The sequence below is a fragment of the Lepisosteus oculatus genome, chromosome 3, assembly GCF_040954835.1.
Source record: "Lepisosteus oculatus isolate fLepOcu1 chromosome 3, fLepOcu1.hap2, whole genome shotgun sequence".
In the NCBI taxonomy this organism is placed as follows: Eukaryota; Metazoa; Chordata; class Actinopteri; order Semionotiformes; family Lepisosteidae; genus Lepisosteus; species Lepisosteus oculatus.
In genome coordinates, this window is record NC_090698.1 from 32,112,400 (window position 1) to 32,131,877 (window position 19,478).

Sequence of the window (19,478 nt, forward strand, 5' to 3'; positions counted from 1 at the left end):
AAAAAAACAACAACAACAACAACAACAACTGCCTTCTGTTATAGAATGATTAGACAGTCTGTCTTTGTTGCTCCATTAAATTCCATGACACTTCTACTAACTCTACAGCATAGAGAACACAAGATCTCACTTTAGCAGGTCCAGGTTTATTTCATATTTGTACCTCTTCAAATAATAGATTTGTACCTTCTTTTCCCAGTCTGATTGATATATTCAATAGCTGACAGATTCTGCTGAAGTACTTCATAAGGAGCTTAACACCTGACAAGTAATCTACATTCATGAGTTGTGTGGAAAAACTTTACTCAGAAACTTTTTTGTTATCATCCTGAACCAGAAGTGGTAAATACATGATTTAAATATTACTGACACTGTACATTATTTTTCTGTAAACTGTAGTTCTAAAAACAAATTGATGTATTTTACAACTTCAGATAATGAATACAAAAAGTTTTATCGTAACTTTAGTTTCTTGATACATTTTATAAGTGTTATAATAAGTGTGATAATAAATTAAAAGTTCCATAAATTCACATTTATTTGAAAACGGTAATTATTGATCATAGATTTTCTGTCACAGACTTAGTGCACTTGGAACTCCAAGCAAATTTCAATGGATTTACTATCTACAGCTTCACTTCAAAACAGTTTAGTGTTAAGATGTATTAAATAAAACCAACACCCTTTTTTTTTCTTTGAAGACCCATGTTCCTATTTATTATAACATTGTAACATGGTCATCAATAAATTAGAACACACTATTCTAAAGTACATTTTACTAAGGCATTGTATCATTTCAAGTTTATTTGATTTAAATTGGCTCTTGAATTTCAAAAGACAATTTTCACAGTTGCAATTAATGGCAATAGTGGTTAGCATTTTTAGCTTACAGATCTGGGGCTCTGGGTTCAGCTCCTAGGGTGTAATTTTTTGTTCTGCTGTGGTAGTGTTGGTTTCTTCTGGGTACTCCGGTTTTCTTCTATAGTCCAATAGACAAACTGGTAGGTTAATTAGCTTCTAGAAAAATTATCCCTTCTGTGAATTTGTGCATGTTTGTGTTTGTATCTGTGTGTGCCCTGTGATAGACAGAAGTCCCATCCAGAATGTATTCCTCCTTGCACCTGTTGCTTACCAGGATACGCTCTGGGTCACCCATTATCCTGTATTGGAACAAGCAGTTTCAAAGTGGTTAGGTGGATGGAACGGCAATAGATTAGAAAACTCGCAATTATTTATATTATTTAATTATATTAACTATTTATAATAATTACATTGTCTTTTTTGGGACAGGTGCTTTATATAGAACAGATTTCACATAGGTAAGTCTAGTATGTTGATGACTATTATCATCAACAGGATTTCTCACAGTGGGTCTAATACTCATGTGTTTAACCACTTCTGGAAACAGTACAAGTTGTGCATCTGTGGTGTGTGTTTTGCACCAGGTCGCATAAGCTATCTTGTGGAATACAGCCTACTTAAGCATGTCCTTAGTCAGTGATTTCTCAGCTCTAGATGCCCTAGCTATCATCCCCATGCATATTCAGTGGTGATTAAGTCTGGCAAGTAGGACATCTGTGGAAATACTGTCATTTTATAATGTCACAAGACAACTGTAGTTGCATGAGCAGCATGTGGCCATTGGATTGCTGAAATGCTTCTGGAATGTTCTTGTGGCAGGATGAGATTGCAGAAAGGGTAGCATCTGAAGGTTCCCCTAGGATTTGACCAATGTAGTGTAAAGCAGTAAGGTTCTTAACCTCTACATTTGGAGTTTTAATGCAGCTTGACACTTCTGGCTAGACTGTCACACTTGGACTTCCTTATTAAACTTTAGTGAGGTGTTGTGACCTGTAGTCTTTCAGATCGAAGCCATTCACTGAAAGACTATGTTTGGCTGTAGACTATAATCTTGCTAAGTCAGTAATTGCTGCCTTTTACAGCTTTTCTAAATTGTTTAAATGCAATTCTTGAAGCAGTATTCACAATGGAAAAACAGTGAACACACATATCCCCAAAGTTTATTTCAGTTTGCAAAATAACACATCACCTCTACAAAATGCCACTTAAAATATGTACCATAATACTCAAATTCAAATGAGTTTACCAGACAGAATAACAGTGTCAGTAAGTAAGAAGCTCTCTTTCTCAGTGTTTAATATGTGCCAGAAAAATACTATCATCATCAATATTACCCTTAGTACATATTCCTTCCTCTATCTTACAGTCCAACTGATACTGGATATAATTGAAAGTGTAAATACTGGATCAATAATGTTAAGGTAAATATGGGCGTTCCATTACACAATATAACTTACAGTACATAAAATCCAATAATTCAACAAAGACATGGTCCAACTAAATGAAAACTAAACAAAAGTATAAAAAAGAGACAAATGATCAATATACAATATACATCTCCTGTCTCATCTCATGGTTAGGCCACAGCTTGTTATCTGTGCCACACCTTAGGGATAAGGTGTGAAAGTCACTTTATTATATCATAGTCAGCCTTGAATGATCAAATAATCAGAATAACAGACAACAAAGACATTTAAACAATATCCAGAACTTGCATATATGATTAAAAATATACAGTTTCTTTTGGATTTCATAAATACAATACAGCCATTTTTTATTCTAGATAGAGATAATAAGGACATTCTTCTGTATCCAGACCTTTGTGTACTGTATACAACACATGTACAGTATATACATTGTATATACTGAATAGTTATAAACTGTATAGAAGGTATTTATATTCACCATAAACTGTTTTGTAACTGTCTGTGACACCCATTTGAATCTTATAATTTATTTCTGAATATTTTTGATGTATGTCAAATTGTGTTTTAAATGTACTTAAATTAAATATCAAGTGAAAATGGTCTAAAGAGAATCCAGAAAGAATATATAGTCACATGCAAAGGGGGTTTTATTTGGACTAAATTTAAATAAAATTCTGAAGAGAAAAAAAAAACAGAAGCAATTTTCTGTTCTCTTTCCTTGATTTTACAATGTTGTAACAATTCAGTGTAGGTACCCTGCAGCTGGTTAGGTTTGCTTATTATGAACACTTTTAGGACCATTAAATATGCCCTTTATAGACATCATGTTCTCTCTATCATGGATGTGTCATTTGGGGATGAAGTTTCATATACAGAGTATAGGGCAAAACAAAACTTTGCTTTGCACAGCTATGCTGTTTTAACCTCCAAAGACAGGTAACCATCTGCTGTATCTAAATCATATCTCACATAACAGCTCATAAAACAAATATCTAGAAAGATGAGCTTAAATACTGAAGGTCTGGTTTAACAAATTATAATAGGATATTATAATGGGAATTATAGGTTTTCTCATTAAAAATGTACAAAATATCAGCATTTTGTAACTAAAACAACAATGAACACAATAGGACATATAAAGAAACAAGTAAAGGTTTATTCCATGCTGAAAAGAGAAGAAAAGAAACACAACGTTTCAGCCGTGGAGCCTTCTTTGGGTGTCACACCCACACAAAAGAAAAACGTTGAGTTTCTTTTCTTCTTTACTTGTTCCTTTGCAGCCTACGCATGTTGACGCAGCTACCCATCTCAACTAAGAAATATAAATATCACAGATTGAAAACTTTGGGTGTTGGACATCCAGATTTTTTAAAGCTTTTTGGCAAACTTTAGCCTTTTTAGCCATGGTGACTATTATTTCACATTTCATGAACCACAGTACCAAGAGAATCATAATGTGTTGTTCATTTATCTGATTAAAAAAACAACAACAACAACTGCCTTCTGTTACAGAATGATTAGACAGTCTGTCTTTGTTGCTCCATTAAATTCCATGACACTTCTACTAACTCTACAGCATAGAGAACACAAGATCTCACTTTAGCAGGTCCAGGTTTATTTCATATTTGTACCTCTTCAAATAATAGATTTGTACCTTCTTTTCCCAGTCTGATTGATATATTCAATAGCTGACAGATTCTGCTGAAGTACTTCATAAGGAGCTTAACACCTGACAAGTAATCTACATTCAGGAGTTGTGTGGAAAAACTTTACTCAGAAACTTTTTTGTTATCAAGAAATATAAATATCACAGATTGAAAACTTTGGGTGTTGGACACCAGATGTTGAGGGCTGTATGTATGTGAATTGGTTTGATGGGCCAGTGACACCTTGATGTTGATTCAGTTTGATGCCCTGTTCTTTTAAGTTCCACAGACACTAGACAATTACAACACTATGCAGCAGGCAATATGTGGGGTTGCCAAACTGGTTTGATTGGAATTGTAATTGAGTGTAAGGCCTGAGAACTGGAACTGATCAAACAATGCATCAGCATACTCAGCTGTATTTGGGCAGCCACTTCCTGGAGGAAACACAACATTTTCCAGCCGGGAGATAGAGTAAGCTGTGGAAGGCTCTAGCGTCATCTTCCTCCTCCCCTACCTAACATTGGACGTAGGAGAAATGAAGATAGGTTGGAAGCTTGAGATAATCAAGTTGTTTGGAAAGGCCAGGCAGGACAGGACAAGTTGCCTAAGGGCCACGGAAGTATTACACTGAGTTTCATCCCTTTCCATGGTGTGATATAAAAAGCCATATCAGGTCCCTGACCGAAGCTGGTTTCAGAGAAAACCGCTGCTGGACTTCTCATTACGAACATACAGTATGTTGGTAATTGATTTCCATGGGGATTTTTTGTACTTTACCATTAGTAAGTGACCGTGGTGAATGTATTGTGTGTAATGGGTAGAACGATATATTAAAATAAATAGAATTTAAAATATTACAATTGTCTGGTCTATGAATGAACTGGTGAGTCAGGGAGATGAAAAGAACCTGTGAAAAGATGTCTACAACCTTTCATAATTGCTAGGTGGTGTAGTCATGCTCAAAACAAGGATAAGTCTTGTAATTAGGGGTCACCTATCCAGGCCATAAACAGAAAAAGAGCAAAGAAATTATTAAACAGTATCCAGATAAAGACATGTAGCATAATGAACTGTACAGGCAAAACAAATATTAGATAGATTAGCAAGGTAAGCTAAAATAAATGTATTTTTCAGTACTACAGATAAAAAAGTATAGTATATATAGTATTATAAATTCTACAGATACAAAGTATTTGTACTATTATACTATTGTACAAAGTTTAATAGTAAAAGATTAAATCAAGTAACATATTTAAAAATGGGGAAATATTAGAAAATGAAAGGAAAATAGATGATTTATGAAATGAAGATTTAAGTTAGGTGTGCATCAAAGAACTAATCAACAACATGCCTCAGACTGAGGGAAGACAATTTTTCAACAATATTATTGCAGAAGAAGCAACAGTGTTACAGGTCTTAAAAGTACTTAAGAAAAATAAATCTCCAGGGCTTGTAGATACTCTAACAATAGCTTTAAGAAAACATTATTGATAGGCAATTAGAAAATCTCTTCCAGCAATCACCTGAGGCTTGAGTAAAATCCCACTGACTGGAAAATTGCTAAAGTAGTGCACATAAAAAAGGTTGATGTCCCAAAACTGATCTAAATATTTATAGTACATTAAGGTTAAGAAAAAAAGAGCTGAAGAAGAAAACTAGATAGATGGAAATAGGATTCTTAGCATGTAAAAGTGATTCACAGTGATGGATACACACACATACAATATTATGTATATAATATTACTGTAAATAGAGATTTCTTGAAATTGTTTTGATAAAGTTCAGCCTAAAAGATTACTTCTCAAATTTCAAGTGGTGAGAATTCAAAGAAGCACATATATTTGAATTAACAGCTGGTTAATGGATGATAAACGTTATGGATAAGGGGTGATATTCTGGTGTGTGTGGAGTAACACAGAGAACTGTAATAGGACCACTGCATTTATTGATTTATAACAGTCATCTAGATTATGATGTATTAAATGATTTAGTCAAGGTTTCAAATAATACCAAAACAGAGTATTAGATTTAGATAGAATTGAAGACTGGGAAAACATCAAGCAGAAGTTATTTAATGAAGACAAGTGTTGACTACTTACCTTACAGAGACATAAACTACAAATATAAAATAGGATGCTAGTCTGAAAAAACTGTTAGACCTGTGTGAACAATACTAATAATTACAGAATAGGAAATCTAGCTATTGTTACAGATCTAATAACATTAAGGTAAAGCATGTCTTTTCGTGGAACAAAAGGGTGAAAAATTCTGCATTTAAAGTCATGTTTCCATGCTAATCTACATGTACTTTGAGCACACAGTTCACTGAGATATACAGTAAATGGAATGACTTTTTCTGGGAGAGAAGTGTTTTTCTGTATACATATAGAATTGTATTATTATTTCTAATGCTTCAGTTTATTAGTTAAATGGAAAATTTAAAGAAATATATTGGAGTAACCTGTCTTTAAAATCTGAACACTGATCCTGCCAAAGCACAATCATCTTAAGAAATTAAAATTAATGGGACAATCTTAAAATTTGACAGTTCCTTATGACTGCACAGCAAGGTTAACATTTTTTTTCTGGAATTATTTGTGTATTTTTATGTCCCTTAAATAATCTTTAAATTAAACCCATTTAGTCTTGAAAAAGTATTAAGACCCCTGTGCAGTTTTCACATTTGTTGCTTTAAAACTCACAGTTCTAGCAGCAATGCTTGTTAATAAGACAGAATTAAGTGTTGCTGTGCTTTCCCAAATGAGGCCCCATTTCTCTCTTCATTTCTGTGGTGCAGCCACAGAGAAGCTATTCATGCAGGCTGATTTAAAGATGTTTTCTTTTGATAAAGGTCAGCTCCCAAATGGGGATGACCTTTGCTAAGCCCTGGCTATCATGATCAATGGTCATCCATTGGCGCCTATCTGTCTAGGGAGTGCCAGATGGACATCTGGACTGCATTCCTAAGTGTCAGGAGTAAGTGACTCATATCTCACCTTGATCAACCAATCAGGGACTGGTAGGGCCAAGTAACCCACGTGGGACACTGATGCCCAGGAAACTTTCAGCCAATGAACGAGCTGAAGTTCCTCCAGGTAAAAACAGGCAACACAGAGCTCCAGGAGAATTCTGTGGACAATTCTAAAGGGAATTCAAAAGAGAATTCCAGGGCAGGACGGCCCAGGAGCAGAAGGCTCCCAAGGGCAGGACATTCTCGCAGTGCGCCTCCTGACCATCCTGAGACTCATCCCGGACAACCATGGAATGGCCAGTGTGTCCGAGTGCCAGAACTTTCCTTTGTTCTAAGAGTCTAGAGCGGAGGTTGCCAGAGAGTAACCAGAGGATCCACCCGAGGTTAGCATCAGCGGCAAGCCTCATGAACAGGTCGGAACTGTGGACAGCTGAATCACTATTCAGAACTAGTGCTTCATCAGGAACGAACAGGTCTTCTTCCTGACCTGCTGGGACCCACAGTCATCTTTTCTCCTGTGCACAAACTGTGCTAGTTAAAGCCAACACTAACTAGCCGGTCAGTGAGCATCAGCAGCGCACCGTCGCAAGCCGCACAGCACAGCCTGACACGGAGCCAGAGAGCCCGCAGGAGATCTGAATCCCCAGAGATTGGATGAGTATTCAACTTCAATGCATTACAGCTCGAGAATTCAATTGTTATCCCAACCAGTTGATATCAATTTAATTCCTAAGAGTTATGTACCTGTTTTGAGTATCTAATGTAGAAGTTGTAACCAAGTTCACTTTATGAAACGGTCTAAATGAATGATATACTGAACGTATGTCCTCTTGATATGTGTAACACTTCGTAACTGACTGAATATATACATTTTGTATTCTGTTAACCCTCTCGATAAGATCTGTTAGGTTTCTATGCATATTTTATGTATTAATAAATGTGTCCTCGTGTATTAGTACCCGTGTGTGTGTGTGCGTTGTTTGAGTTATATCGCATGGTTGGATTCTAAGGCCATCAAAAGAATCATTTTGTGATTTACGGCTACAATTAATAATTGTCCCCGTAAATGCCCAAACCCTACAGAACTGGTGCCTTCAGAGAGCACACTACACAGTCATGACACTTTGTAAAAAAAAAAGTGTTAAAGAAGTGTTAATTGCATATGTAATCAAACCTGTGGCAAACCTAATTAATTTTGGTGCACAAATTACCCTAGCAGGTCACATAGTTTGTTGAATGGTCTTTGTATGCAATAATAGTGGCTCATGTAATATGACAATAAATGCACCTGTCTCCGTAAGGTCCCTCAGTCAGGTAGTTAATTCAATTAAGATTTCAACCATGAAAACCAAAGAGCTTTAAAAAAAACTCAGAATAAAAATGTAGAAAAGCACACATCAGAAGGTGCAAAAAAAAAACCCAACATAATATACCTTTGAGCATTATGACATTAAGAAGTGGAGTGTGTACCACACCATCCAGAAGCTGCCTACATCTGACTGTCCTTCCTGACTGAACATCAAGGAAAGGATGAAACTGGATGTAGATGGTATTATGAAGACAATGGTAAAAGAGATATAGAGGTCAGTGGTTGAGATGAGAGAAAATGTGACTGAGTCAACAATATCCCAGTCACTCCACAAAGCTATCCAGTATGGCAGAATGGAAAACCTATGGCAAAATTCTGCATGGAGTTTCCAAGCATTTGAGTGATACTATGAACATGTCTGTGAAATCTGTGAAAAGACTTGAAAAGTGCTGCCCATAAATGACCCTCAAACTACCTGAGTGCAAATTCACCTAGAAGAATGGGCATAAATTCTACCATACCAGTATGCATGTTGAAAGCTGAGGTTTACCCACAAAGACCTGGCTGTTAGCCAAAAGAGCTTCCATTATATTGAATTCTTCAGAATGAGTATTTATGCAATCTACATTTTTTTTCTCTTTAATTTTTGCAATTAACAACAGTTAATCTGTTTTAAGCATTTGAATTAAATATTGAATTTTAAATATTAATTTTAAAAATGTGTATGCATTAACAATTGATATTTTCACAAAATCAAATCAATTGAATGGTCTGAATCCTTTATTTGTGCTGTTCATACTTAATCACATTTCATTACATGAACTAATAACATTTTTGTAACAAGGAACTTGTACTGTTTCATTGTATTGTAATGGATTCCATTTCTCTGGAGTAAAGACTCAATAAATATTGTTTGGAAAGATTTAATGGCAACCTCATTCTTTCAAAGCCCAGACTAGCTCTGTTGGTAGAGCATGAGACTCATAATCACAGGGTAGGTGTCCCAAGTCAGGTGCCAGGTCCTCCAGGGCACAAGGGTAACAACCCTGTCCCATAAAAAAATTATGTTATGGAAGGATGTTGCTGTGCCTACATGCCAGAAGGCATAATGGGCAAACATCCATACATCATTCTTTTACACTAATTGTGTGGTCTGTCTATAATGACGTAAATTTCTTTCTTTTTTATTTCTGACCAGAGAACTTTTGGAATTCAGCTTTTTTCACCAAGCAAACTTCCTATCTTCACTTCCCAACATTCGATGGTGAACTGAGTGCCGATATATCATTCTTATTCAAAACTACAGCATCATCTGGTGTATTTCTGGAAAATCTCGGAATCAAAGATTTCATACGGATTGAACTCAACTGTAAGTAGATTTTGAATTTATTAAATTCTAATTAAGCAAAATATATTAATCTCTTTTTGTCATACAATATTTGCTTCATTCTAAATTTAGAACCAGAATCCAGAACCTTACAAAATGTCAGTGCACATAACTATGAATACACAAGTTCTTAAAAAAATTGCAGTTCACACATTTTGTGCTATTAATAATATAAATATTCTAAAATATTTACATAAAATATAATTGCATAAGGAGATTATTACTAGGAAGCTTACTCTCATGTTCTCAATGAATTAAGAATTAAGGAGTATAATATACATTTTGCTTACAAAATGTAAATGTACCATTTTTGTTATGAAAATATAGCACAATATACATAAAAATGATTTATTACTAGAATATGCTACATTTCTTTCACCACATGAATTTTGTTATGCCTACTTTACCTCTGTTGGTATTTTTCCCTGGTTTTCTATTGAATTGTAGACTGTCACACTGTGCTTTACACCACATGGAGAGGAACTGATGGATGTGCATAGAGTAAGCATAGGTCTTAAGAGCTTTGGTGTTAATATATTGACAGACCTCACAGTTTAAAAAAATGGTAAACTGAAACTTATTTAAAAAAAGGAAATCTAAAACCCTGGAAATGCCAACCTATGAATAACACACTTCAAGGTGTTTGTTACCTCATTAAAATCATTACTCATGAACCTTCAGAGGATGAAAATGGTCTTCAAGGACAACAGTTGTAACACTAGAATTGGATATATATTGTGTTGTGTTAGCCATCTTAGTGTGGAAACAAACTAGTGCAACAAAAGAGGCTTATAATCTCAAGGATTCTTCGTGTAGTCCTAAACAAATAACATACAAATCATGCAAGGTCGCATGGATTGTTTAATTTTCTGTGCTCAATTTGGTGGTATGGAAATAATCTAATAAATTACAAATTCACAAGGCTGCAAAACACACATGATTATACAAAATAATTTAAGTTAGAATGAGTTCCAATACACTACATCCAATCTTCTGCAATATATTGTTCAAATTAAGAATTTCCAAAATCAAATAATTCTGTATGTGGGAAAGTAAGTCATTTTCATAAACTAAATAATTCTACACAGGTGAGTCCACACTCTAAACTGGTCCGAAAAGAAGGCGATGTTTAGATCCTATACAGGAGTGCATGTAAATATACAATTGAATATTTCCTCAAATGTAAAAGTAAATCTTCTTTTCTTGTTTTAACTGCATGTTTAATGCAGTTTAAAGTAAATACCAGATAGATGAGCCACATCTGTTTGTTAAGCAAAAAAATCCTTTCAGTATAATTAGCTATTTGAGAGGTTCTATAAAGTCACATTCTGTGCATATTGACTTTGTGCATTATGTTGCATCAAACAGTTTCATTATTTCTTTGACTGTTTAGAAACTAATTTACTCACTCATTTCCTTTTTTACTTTAAATAATAAGATCAGTCAAATACATTTTTATTTGACTTTATCAAATAAATTGTGGCACTGCTACACTGTTTCATAGTTCATTCGTATAATATCCATCTGAAGGATAAGACAAAATTGATAAATTGATCAGAACCAAGTAAACATTTCTAATTTTTGCAATAATTAGTAGTGTATTGCATATCTGTAGAACAGTTCATAATGGTTTGCATGTTTTATACATGCCATGATGTAATGCAGCTTTGTTAGCATCCTGTTTCACCACTGCCAAAGTAATAAGTAAAGTTCAATATCATTACAAATGCATGCATAATTCTCTGTCAAGTCAGTTGTCAATCCTGTGAATAACTCTTGCTCAAAATAATAAAACTTTGTTGCAAATAAGAAGGAAGTGCTTAGGGGACATGATCTGTGCTTGATTTCATATAATTCTTCCAAATAATTAATGGTGTATTTTACAACAGAAATTCACTACAAGTTTAAATTCCTAATCTCTCCACTTTCTATCGACTATACATAAATATTCACCTTCTGAGTACCCTCTTTGCACTTCTTTCTTTCTGAATCTGACATTTCTCTGACCGTATTTTTTTTGTTTCTGTGAGAGACAGCACTACCTTTCATTCTCTGTCATTCCTGTGTATTGTCTGTACCTCGTGCTCAGCTACCAACACATTTTCTCACCTGTTTCCTGCACAGTCTGACCACCATTCACCTCCTCCATTAGGATTGATGATTGCCTTATCACTCTTCCTCAGACATGCAGCTCTTTGACATCTACTTCTCCATGCTCTGTGGAAAGGAACTGGCTCCATGCAGCCTCTATGATTTTCATGTCATCAAACCTCCTCACACCTCTGGAACAACCTATCCCTCCCCCTTTCCACATTCCCCATTAGTCTCCCTCCTTCTGTCTCCTCTTCTGTTTTATTTCATCCAACCCACCACAAAATCACACCCAGCCTATCTCCAATATTTGATATCTCTCCTTTCCCCAATCCCTCTTTCCCAGTCTTTTAGTAGTAGGCCCCTTTTCCACTAGCTCTCTCAGCACACCATGTCAGTATGGGGGGAGTTACGCTTGAAATCTGTCCTCATTCATTAAGTTACATTAAGTATTGGACTCCTACTTGCCCTCAAGGATTATTGATTTTGCCAATAATTTTTGTGGGTTCTGTTTGGAATCTATACTAATTTATTCATCCATAACAAATGGACCAGACAAGCCAGAGCGCTTTCAATATTTCAAGCTCAATTCTGGTAGTAGGCCAAAATCCCTTTTTTTAGTACTTATTTTTCATTTTTTGATCAGCCATCTTGATCATTTCATCTGTTTAGCAGCCAAAGGAAAAAGTATCAACATGTTCTTACTGTCTACCAGTTTATCACTTTCACATCAAGCTACCTCAGCACTCATTCTCCTTCCGAGTTGTATAACATTTTCCTATTCCAATCTATTCCATCTAATCCTAGATCTATGCTCTCTGAAGGCCTGCATGTATCAGAACAGCACACACTACATGCTCTGTCATTGAGTTATGTGGTTCCTTTAATCTGTTGAGGGGGTCCTGTCAGCTTGATCCTTATGAGCTGTTGCAGTTCCCAAATCTAAAAGTGTTATGCAAAATTTTTTTTTGTAAATGTTATACTTTCAATACAATTATTCCTTGTGTCATATTAATTAGGATTTGATTGACTGAAAATGTATATCTAATGTTAGAGAAACTATACACGGGGTGTTGGAGTGTTTATGTCTCACTATTGTTTTTCAATTTGTTCTAGTAGGCTAGTATGATCGAACAGCATGCATCAGTATGAATTTGAAGAATAGAATAGAATTTATAAATAGTAGGAAAGAATGTGTAGTCATCAAGGTAAAAATGGAAGATTGCATTGGCTTTGGAAATTCTGGCTACTACTGAAACAAACTACTGTTTTTTCATGTAAGTGCAAAAAGCCACATTTTTACCTTGTTGTCTTCATTTTCTATTGTTTGGAAAGGAAATATATTATATTTACAGTTTAGTTTTAAACCTTTCTCTTTCACAGAGACTCATATAATTTGTTTGACTTTTAGCTCCTTCTGAAGTAATTTTTTCATATGATGTCGGGAATGGTCCTTTTGAAGTGAATGTGAAGACACCTACTCAACTGAATGATGACCAGTGGCATTATGTTAAAGCTGAGCGGAATGTGAAAGAGGCTTCACTTCAAGTAGATGAGTTTCCAAGTAAGACCCAAAAAGCTCCTGCTGATGGACATATTCATCTGCAGCTCAACAGCCAATTATTTGTAGGTAGGAGATCATTTTCCTTTCAATGTTATGCATGCAATACCCAATCCTATAAGTGTAACTTAGTCTGTTTTTATGTAAATTATACTGCTAGGATATTATCTGTCTACCTTGACTACCTTGAATACTGAGCTGAAATAGGATTTTCCTCTATCATATATATTATATTTCAGAATGCTATATAGCATATAACAGGATATTGATAACTGCTTTAAGCTTTTTGAGAATGTCTGAGAACAAATAGGAAAAAAAGTGTTTTATTGTATTTAAGATAGTGTGTCTCTGTTCTTATCGACTCAGATGAAAAAAACAAGATTTGGAGTTTTGCGTTGTAATTAAATCAACTTTTCTTTCTCCCCTTTTGGTGGCATGATTAAAAATCCACTTAGAACAATAAACATATTGTAGCATTTTCAGGTTCCCTCAGGACAAAGGACAAGTGCAGATGTGATAGTAAACCAAGTGACTGCTTTATTCTCCTATCGAAACCACACAAAAACCAAACACAGGATATACACACACATGAGGAGACCGACGGAACACTTACACATGGAAAGGGTGGTAACTGGTTAACTACAGGCTATACACTTATAAAGCTATACAGGACACTGAAACTACTATAACACTATTTACATATGTAGGGTCAGCTGCTGGTCATCGTGCTGACCCTCAAACTCCCCCCGGTTACAACTCCCAGCCTGCTTCGCGGTATCATGAGTGCCTAGGTGTGCTTCCTCCTTACCACCTGAAGTGTCGAACACCCCCCTCAAGCTGTAATCATACTCGGCTAAAGGCTGCGGAACTCTGCGTGAGCGGTCACTGCGCTGCGGTGGCAGCTGGCGTCCCGCGGACACTCCATTGTCAGCCGGCTCTTGCCCCAGCTGCTCTTCCTCCCGGACCTGGTAGGTTGCCAGGCGGTCTCAGTGCAGGACCACCACTCTCCCCCATGTTCACAAACGGACCCGGTAGCAGACCTTGCCAACCACCCCGAAGACCTCAGCAGGCCCCTCCCATGACGGTGCTAACTTGGGTCTGAAGCCTTTGCGGCAGCGTGGGCTGTACACCCAAACCAAGTCCCCGGGCTGGAAGGCCCCCTGCAGCGCAGGTCATAGTGGTGCTTCTGCCGGACTCCCGCCTGAGTCAGGTAGGTCCGGGCAAAGCTGTGCACCCGCCACATTCGCTGCCGCAGGTCCCACTCGTAGTCCGGTCCAGCTGGCAGTGCTGACTCCTCTCCGGGCGACGGGCCGAAGACCAGGCCCAGCATGAACGAGGCAGGGGTGCACCCAGTAGATTCCTGGACCGCGGTCCGATACGCCCAGAGCGCAAAGAGAAGGTGGCGGTCCCAGTCCCACTGGTGCCGGAACACCAAGGTCCGATTGAACCGGTCCACCAACCCGTCGCTCTGGGGATGCAGCGGGGTGGTCCGCGTCTTAGAGATCCCCAGGCGTTGGCACTCTGGTGAAGACCTGGGACTCAAAGATACACCCCTGGTCACTGTGTAATTCTTCCGGCACTCCTAGCCTGGCAAAAATCCCCTCCAGTAGTGCATCAGCCATGGTGGGGGCACTCTGGTCTGGGAGGCCATAGGCCTCCGGCCACTTTGTAAAATAGTCCATTGCCACCAGGACATAGCCGTTCCCAGCCTTGGTGCACGGAAACAGGCCCAAAACGTCCACCCCACCCACTCCATAGGAGCCCCCACCCTTCTGCGCCATGCACACGTTTGGCAATATCGCTCCACGTCCTGGTGGCAAAGACCCCAATAAAAATGGCGTCGGAGACCCTGCGGGGTTTTTTTCCAGCCGAAATGCCCCACGCCCGGTTGGCCATGCACCGCTCGGAGCACAGCCCCGCGGAGCGACTGTGGCACCACCAGCTGCCACCGTATCTTGCCACAGGAGGGTGCCCCCACCCCCAGCACAGCACCCTGTCCTTTACTTCTGTAGTGTGCTCTCACGAGGCACCAGTTCTGTAGGGTTTGGGCATTTACGGGGACAATTATTAATTGTCGCTGTAAATCACAAAATGATTATTTTAATGGCTTTAGAATCCAACTTCGCGGTGTAACTCAAACAACGCACACACACAGGTACTAATACACAAGAATACATTTATTAATACATAAAATATGCATAGAAACCTAACAGATCTTATTGAGAGGGTTATCAGAATACAAAAGATATATATTCAATCGGTTACAAAGTGTTACACATATCAAGAGGACATACGTTCAGTATATCATTCATTTAGACCGTTTCGTAAATGAACTTGGTTATTACTTCTACATTAGATACTCAAAACAAGTACATAACTCTTAGGAATTAAATTGATATCAACTGGTTGGGATAACAATTGAATTCTCAAGCTGTAATGCATTGAAGTTGAATACTCATCCAATCTCTGGGGATTCAGATCTCCTGTGGGCACAAAGAAACAGTTGCAGGCCAGCCATGCTGTGCCAGGCTGTGCTGTGCAGCTTGAGATGGTGCACTGCTGATGCTCTCTGAAGACCGGCTAGGTAGTGTTGGCTGAAACTAGCGAGAGTTTGTGCACAGGAGAAAAGATGACTGTGGGTCCCAGCAGGTCAGGAAGAGGACCGGTTCGTTCCTGATGAAGCACTAGTTCTGAATACTGATTCAGCTGTCCACAGTTCCAAACTGTTCACGAGGCTTGCTGCTGGTGCTAACCTCGGGTGAATCCTTTGGTTACTCATGGCAACCTCCGCTCTAGACTCTTAGAACAGAGGAAAGTTCTGGCACTCTGACACACTGGCTGTTCCGTGGTTGTCCAGGCTGAGTCTCAGGATGGTCAGGAGGCGCACTGCGAGAATGTCCTGCCTTTGGGAGCCTTTCTGCTCCTTGGCTGTTCTGCCCTGGAATTCTTTAGAATAGTTTCGCACCCCTGGAATAGTTCTTCTACTGGAAAAGTCATACAGGCTCTCTGTGTTGCCTGTTTTTCCTTGGAGGAACTTCAGCTCATTCATTGGCTGAAAGTTTCATGGGCATCAGAGACCCTCCTGGGTTACTCGGCCCTACCAGTCTCTGATTGGTTGATCAAGGTGAGATATGAGTCATTTACTCCTGACACTTAGGAATGCAGTCCAGATGTCCATCTTGCACTCCCTAGACAGATAGGCACCAATGGATGACCATTGATCATGATAGCCAGGCTTAGCTCAGTGCATCCCCATTTGGGAGCTGTCCCTTATCAAAAGAAAACATCTTTAAATCAGCCTGCATGAATAGCTTCTCTGTGGCTGCACCACAGAGATGAAGAGAGAGATGGGGCCTCATTTGGGAAAGCACAGCAACACTTAATTCTGTCTTATTAACAAGCATTGCTGCTACATCTCCAAGGCCTCCCACAGGGAGCAGAGGGCCTTGATGGACTTTGGGTGCGGGGCGAGCTCCTCCCGCGCAGGCTGCGCTCCTGCTGCCCTCCAGCGGACCACTGGCCCCACGTCAGGATCAGCTGCCTGTTGCTGCACCAGGTCTGACAGGCCCACCCCCAGCGGCCCCTCCAAGGTGCGGACAGCCCCCTCACGCTGCTCCCACCAGGCGCAGTAGCAACAGTCCGCGGCCTCACAGGGGCGCCACGAGAGAGCGGCGGCATTGAGGTGGCGAGATCCCGCAAGGTGTACGACAGTGAAGTTGTACTCCTGCAGGACCTCTATCCATCGCGCCATATGCCCCTCTGACTCCTTAAAGAGGAGCAGCCAGGTGAGGGACGCATGGTCGGTCCTCAACCGGAACCGGGTCCCGAACAGGTACGGCCTGAAGTGGCGGACCACCGCCATCACTGCCAGCAGTTTGCGACGGGTCGCTCTGTAGTTCTATTCAGCCTTATTCAAAGCCTGACTGTAGTAGACAACCACCCGCTCCCTATCCGGCCCCTCCTACGCCGCAGCAGAAGTCAAGGGAGCTGAACCAGGTCGACCCGGTGTAGTCCAAGGTGTCGTCTATCCTCGGCAGGGGGTAGGAATCTTCCCGACCTCATTTAGCTTGCGGTAGATTACGCAGAACCTCCACGAGCCGTCTTTTTTTCGGACCAGTACAGCTGGCACTGACCACGGGCTGGCGGAGGGCTCAATCACCACTGCTGTAGCCATCTCCCGGATCTTTTCCTTGGCGGCAGTCCGCTTGGCGTCCCAGTGGGATGCGGATGGCCGAGCGTCACAGGTGTCGATGTCGTGTTGGACCAGGGCAGTGCGGGTGCAGTCCACGTCCGTTGCTGCAAAGAGGTCCTCGAGTAACGCCTGGAGCCTGCCGCTGATCCTGATCGAGGCCCTCGCAGCTTCGCTGGTAGAGGTCCTCAACTGCACGCCTCGCTTACATGCAACGCTTGGCCCCCACCACCGCAGCCTTGTCTGGCCCCCCGGGTGACTTGGGGGCAGGATCTGGCACGCTCGCTCCCCGGCTCGCAGGCCCTGTCCACCCCGGCCATCTCCCGCTGCGCCTCCCTGGGGAAAGCTGGGTATCCTCAGCGGGCGAGGAACATGACATCAGTGGCGACCGGGCCCAGTCGCTCTCCTGGTTGGCGCCACCGTAGGGCCAGCCTCTCCCGCATCAGGTCTGTCACCTCCTCCACGCCGAAGCGCAGCTGGGGAGCTGCTGTCAGCATCGCGTATTCGCCTCGGTCCTCCTCTGGGACATCCAGGAGCACCTGGCAGGCCACTTCTTCCAGTGCCGCCGACAGGTGGTCTGCCATCTCTGCCTGGTTCCAGCCATTCGTTAGGGCCGCCAGCTGGAACTGTGCATCTTATGTTTCCCAAGGCGCTTCCCTGTTGTAGCAACTGCGGCGCACCCGCGCTGGCAGGTGTGGGAATAGCTGGCTAGCTCCGGGGGGGAGAGCATCTCCTCTCTGGGGCATCCGCTGAGCGGGAGTAGCGGGCAATCGCCCCATTTCTACTGGAGGGACCACTACCGGGTAGCCCTGGTAAGGGCTGTGGCCACCTGTCGCACCCAGGAGTTGCTCATGCTCCGTGTGTGCGCTGCTGGTGGGTTCAGTCTGTTTTAGGGTCAGCTGGTGCTTGACAGAATCAGCTAGTGTCTGCCACGATTTGTCCATCCTGCCCGCTTCTGACACCAATGTAGCGTTTTCAGGTTCCCTCAGGAATAAGGACAAGTGGAGACGTGATAGTAAACCAAGTGACTGCTTTATTCTCCTATCGAAACCACACAAAAACCAAATACAGGATATACACATACATGAGGAGACTGACGGAACACGTACACATGGATAGGGTGGTAACTGGTTAACTACAGGCTATACACTTATAAAGCTATACAGGACACGAAACTACTATAACACTATTTACATATGCAGGGTCAGCTGCTGGTCATCGTGCTGACCCTCAGACTCCCCCCAGTTACAACTCAGCCTGCTTTGCAGTACCATGAGTGCCTAGGTGCGCTTCCTCCTTACCACTGGGTGAGGGCGTTACAATATAGTCGCAATGCTCTGCTGAGAGAATGAAGATTTCAAAATGGATATGTTCTGACTAAAATTAACATAATTTGTGTTAACATCCCAAAGGCTTTTGTGCTAATTTTCACACTGGCACCTGATTTGTTGAAAACTGAAGCTCAAATAGATATTCCCCTGGTGGCAAAGTAGTCATGAAAGGCAATATATTGCATATAGTACAGATTAAACACCCTGAACAGAATTTACACTATGTAGTAAAAGTAATATCTTCTGGAGTTTATATGTGGATGACCTCACTTGGGTAGGTAATGAGTCATTCCTTTAATAATGATGGATGAATGAACTCTTAACAGCTCCTTGTCTTTCACTGAACTATGGCACTGTTGCTCTGTCATTAAAACTTCCATATGTGACTTAAATGTTGAGAAATATCACATTTGCATATGCAGAATTACAGGAAAACAGTTTCTGTTACACATACCGCTGTGCTTTATGAAAAGTCACAAGCTGGACATTACGAGGAGTGCAAAAGTATTAAAAACTAGTTTTTAACAGGCATGTCAAAACTTGTAAGGCAAAAGTCCTTTAGGTATTTTAATGATCTTAATCAGTACAAATATACAGATATTTTCCTTTCTTTGCTGATACAAAAAAATGTATATAATGTTAATTCAGAAGCTTCACAGTGCAGTCTATAATTATAGCAACCTTCTGTTGAAAACAATATTG

General features: G+C 40.2%; 1 protein-coding gene across 1 annotated transcript in view; it reads left to right on the plus strand.

Moving 5' to 3' along the window:
* cntnap3 (contactin associated protein family member 3) overlaps positions 1–19,478 on the plus strand; it is a 345,658-nt gene that overhangs the window by 273,411 nt on the left and 52,769 nt on the right. The window contains exons 16-17 of the mRNA XM_015338241.2: positions 9,416–9,586; positions 13,107–13,325. Of these exons, the coding sequence (XP_015193727.2) occupies positions 9,416–9,586; positions 13,107–13,325 (390 nt within the window). The remainder of the gene's footprint in view (positions 1–9,415; positions 9,587–13,106; positions 13,326–19,478) is intronic.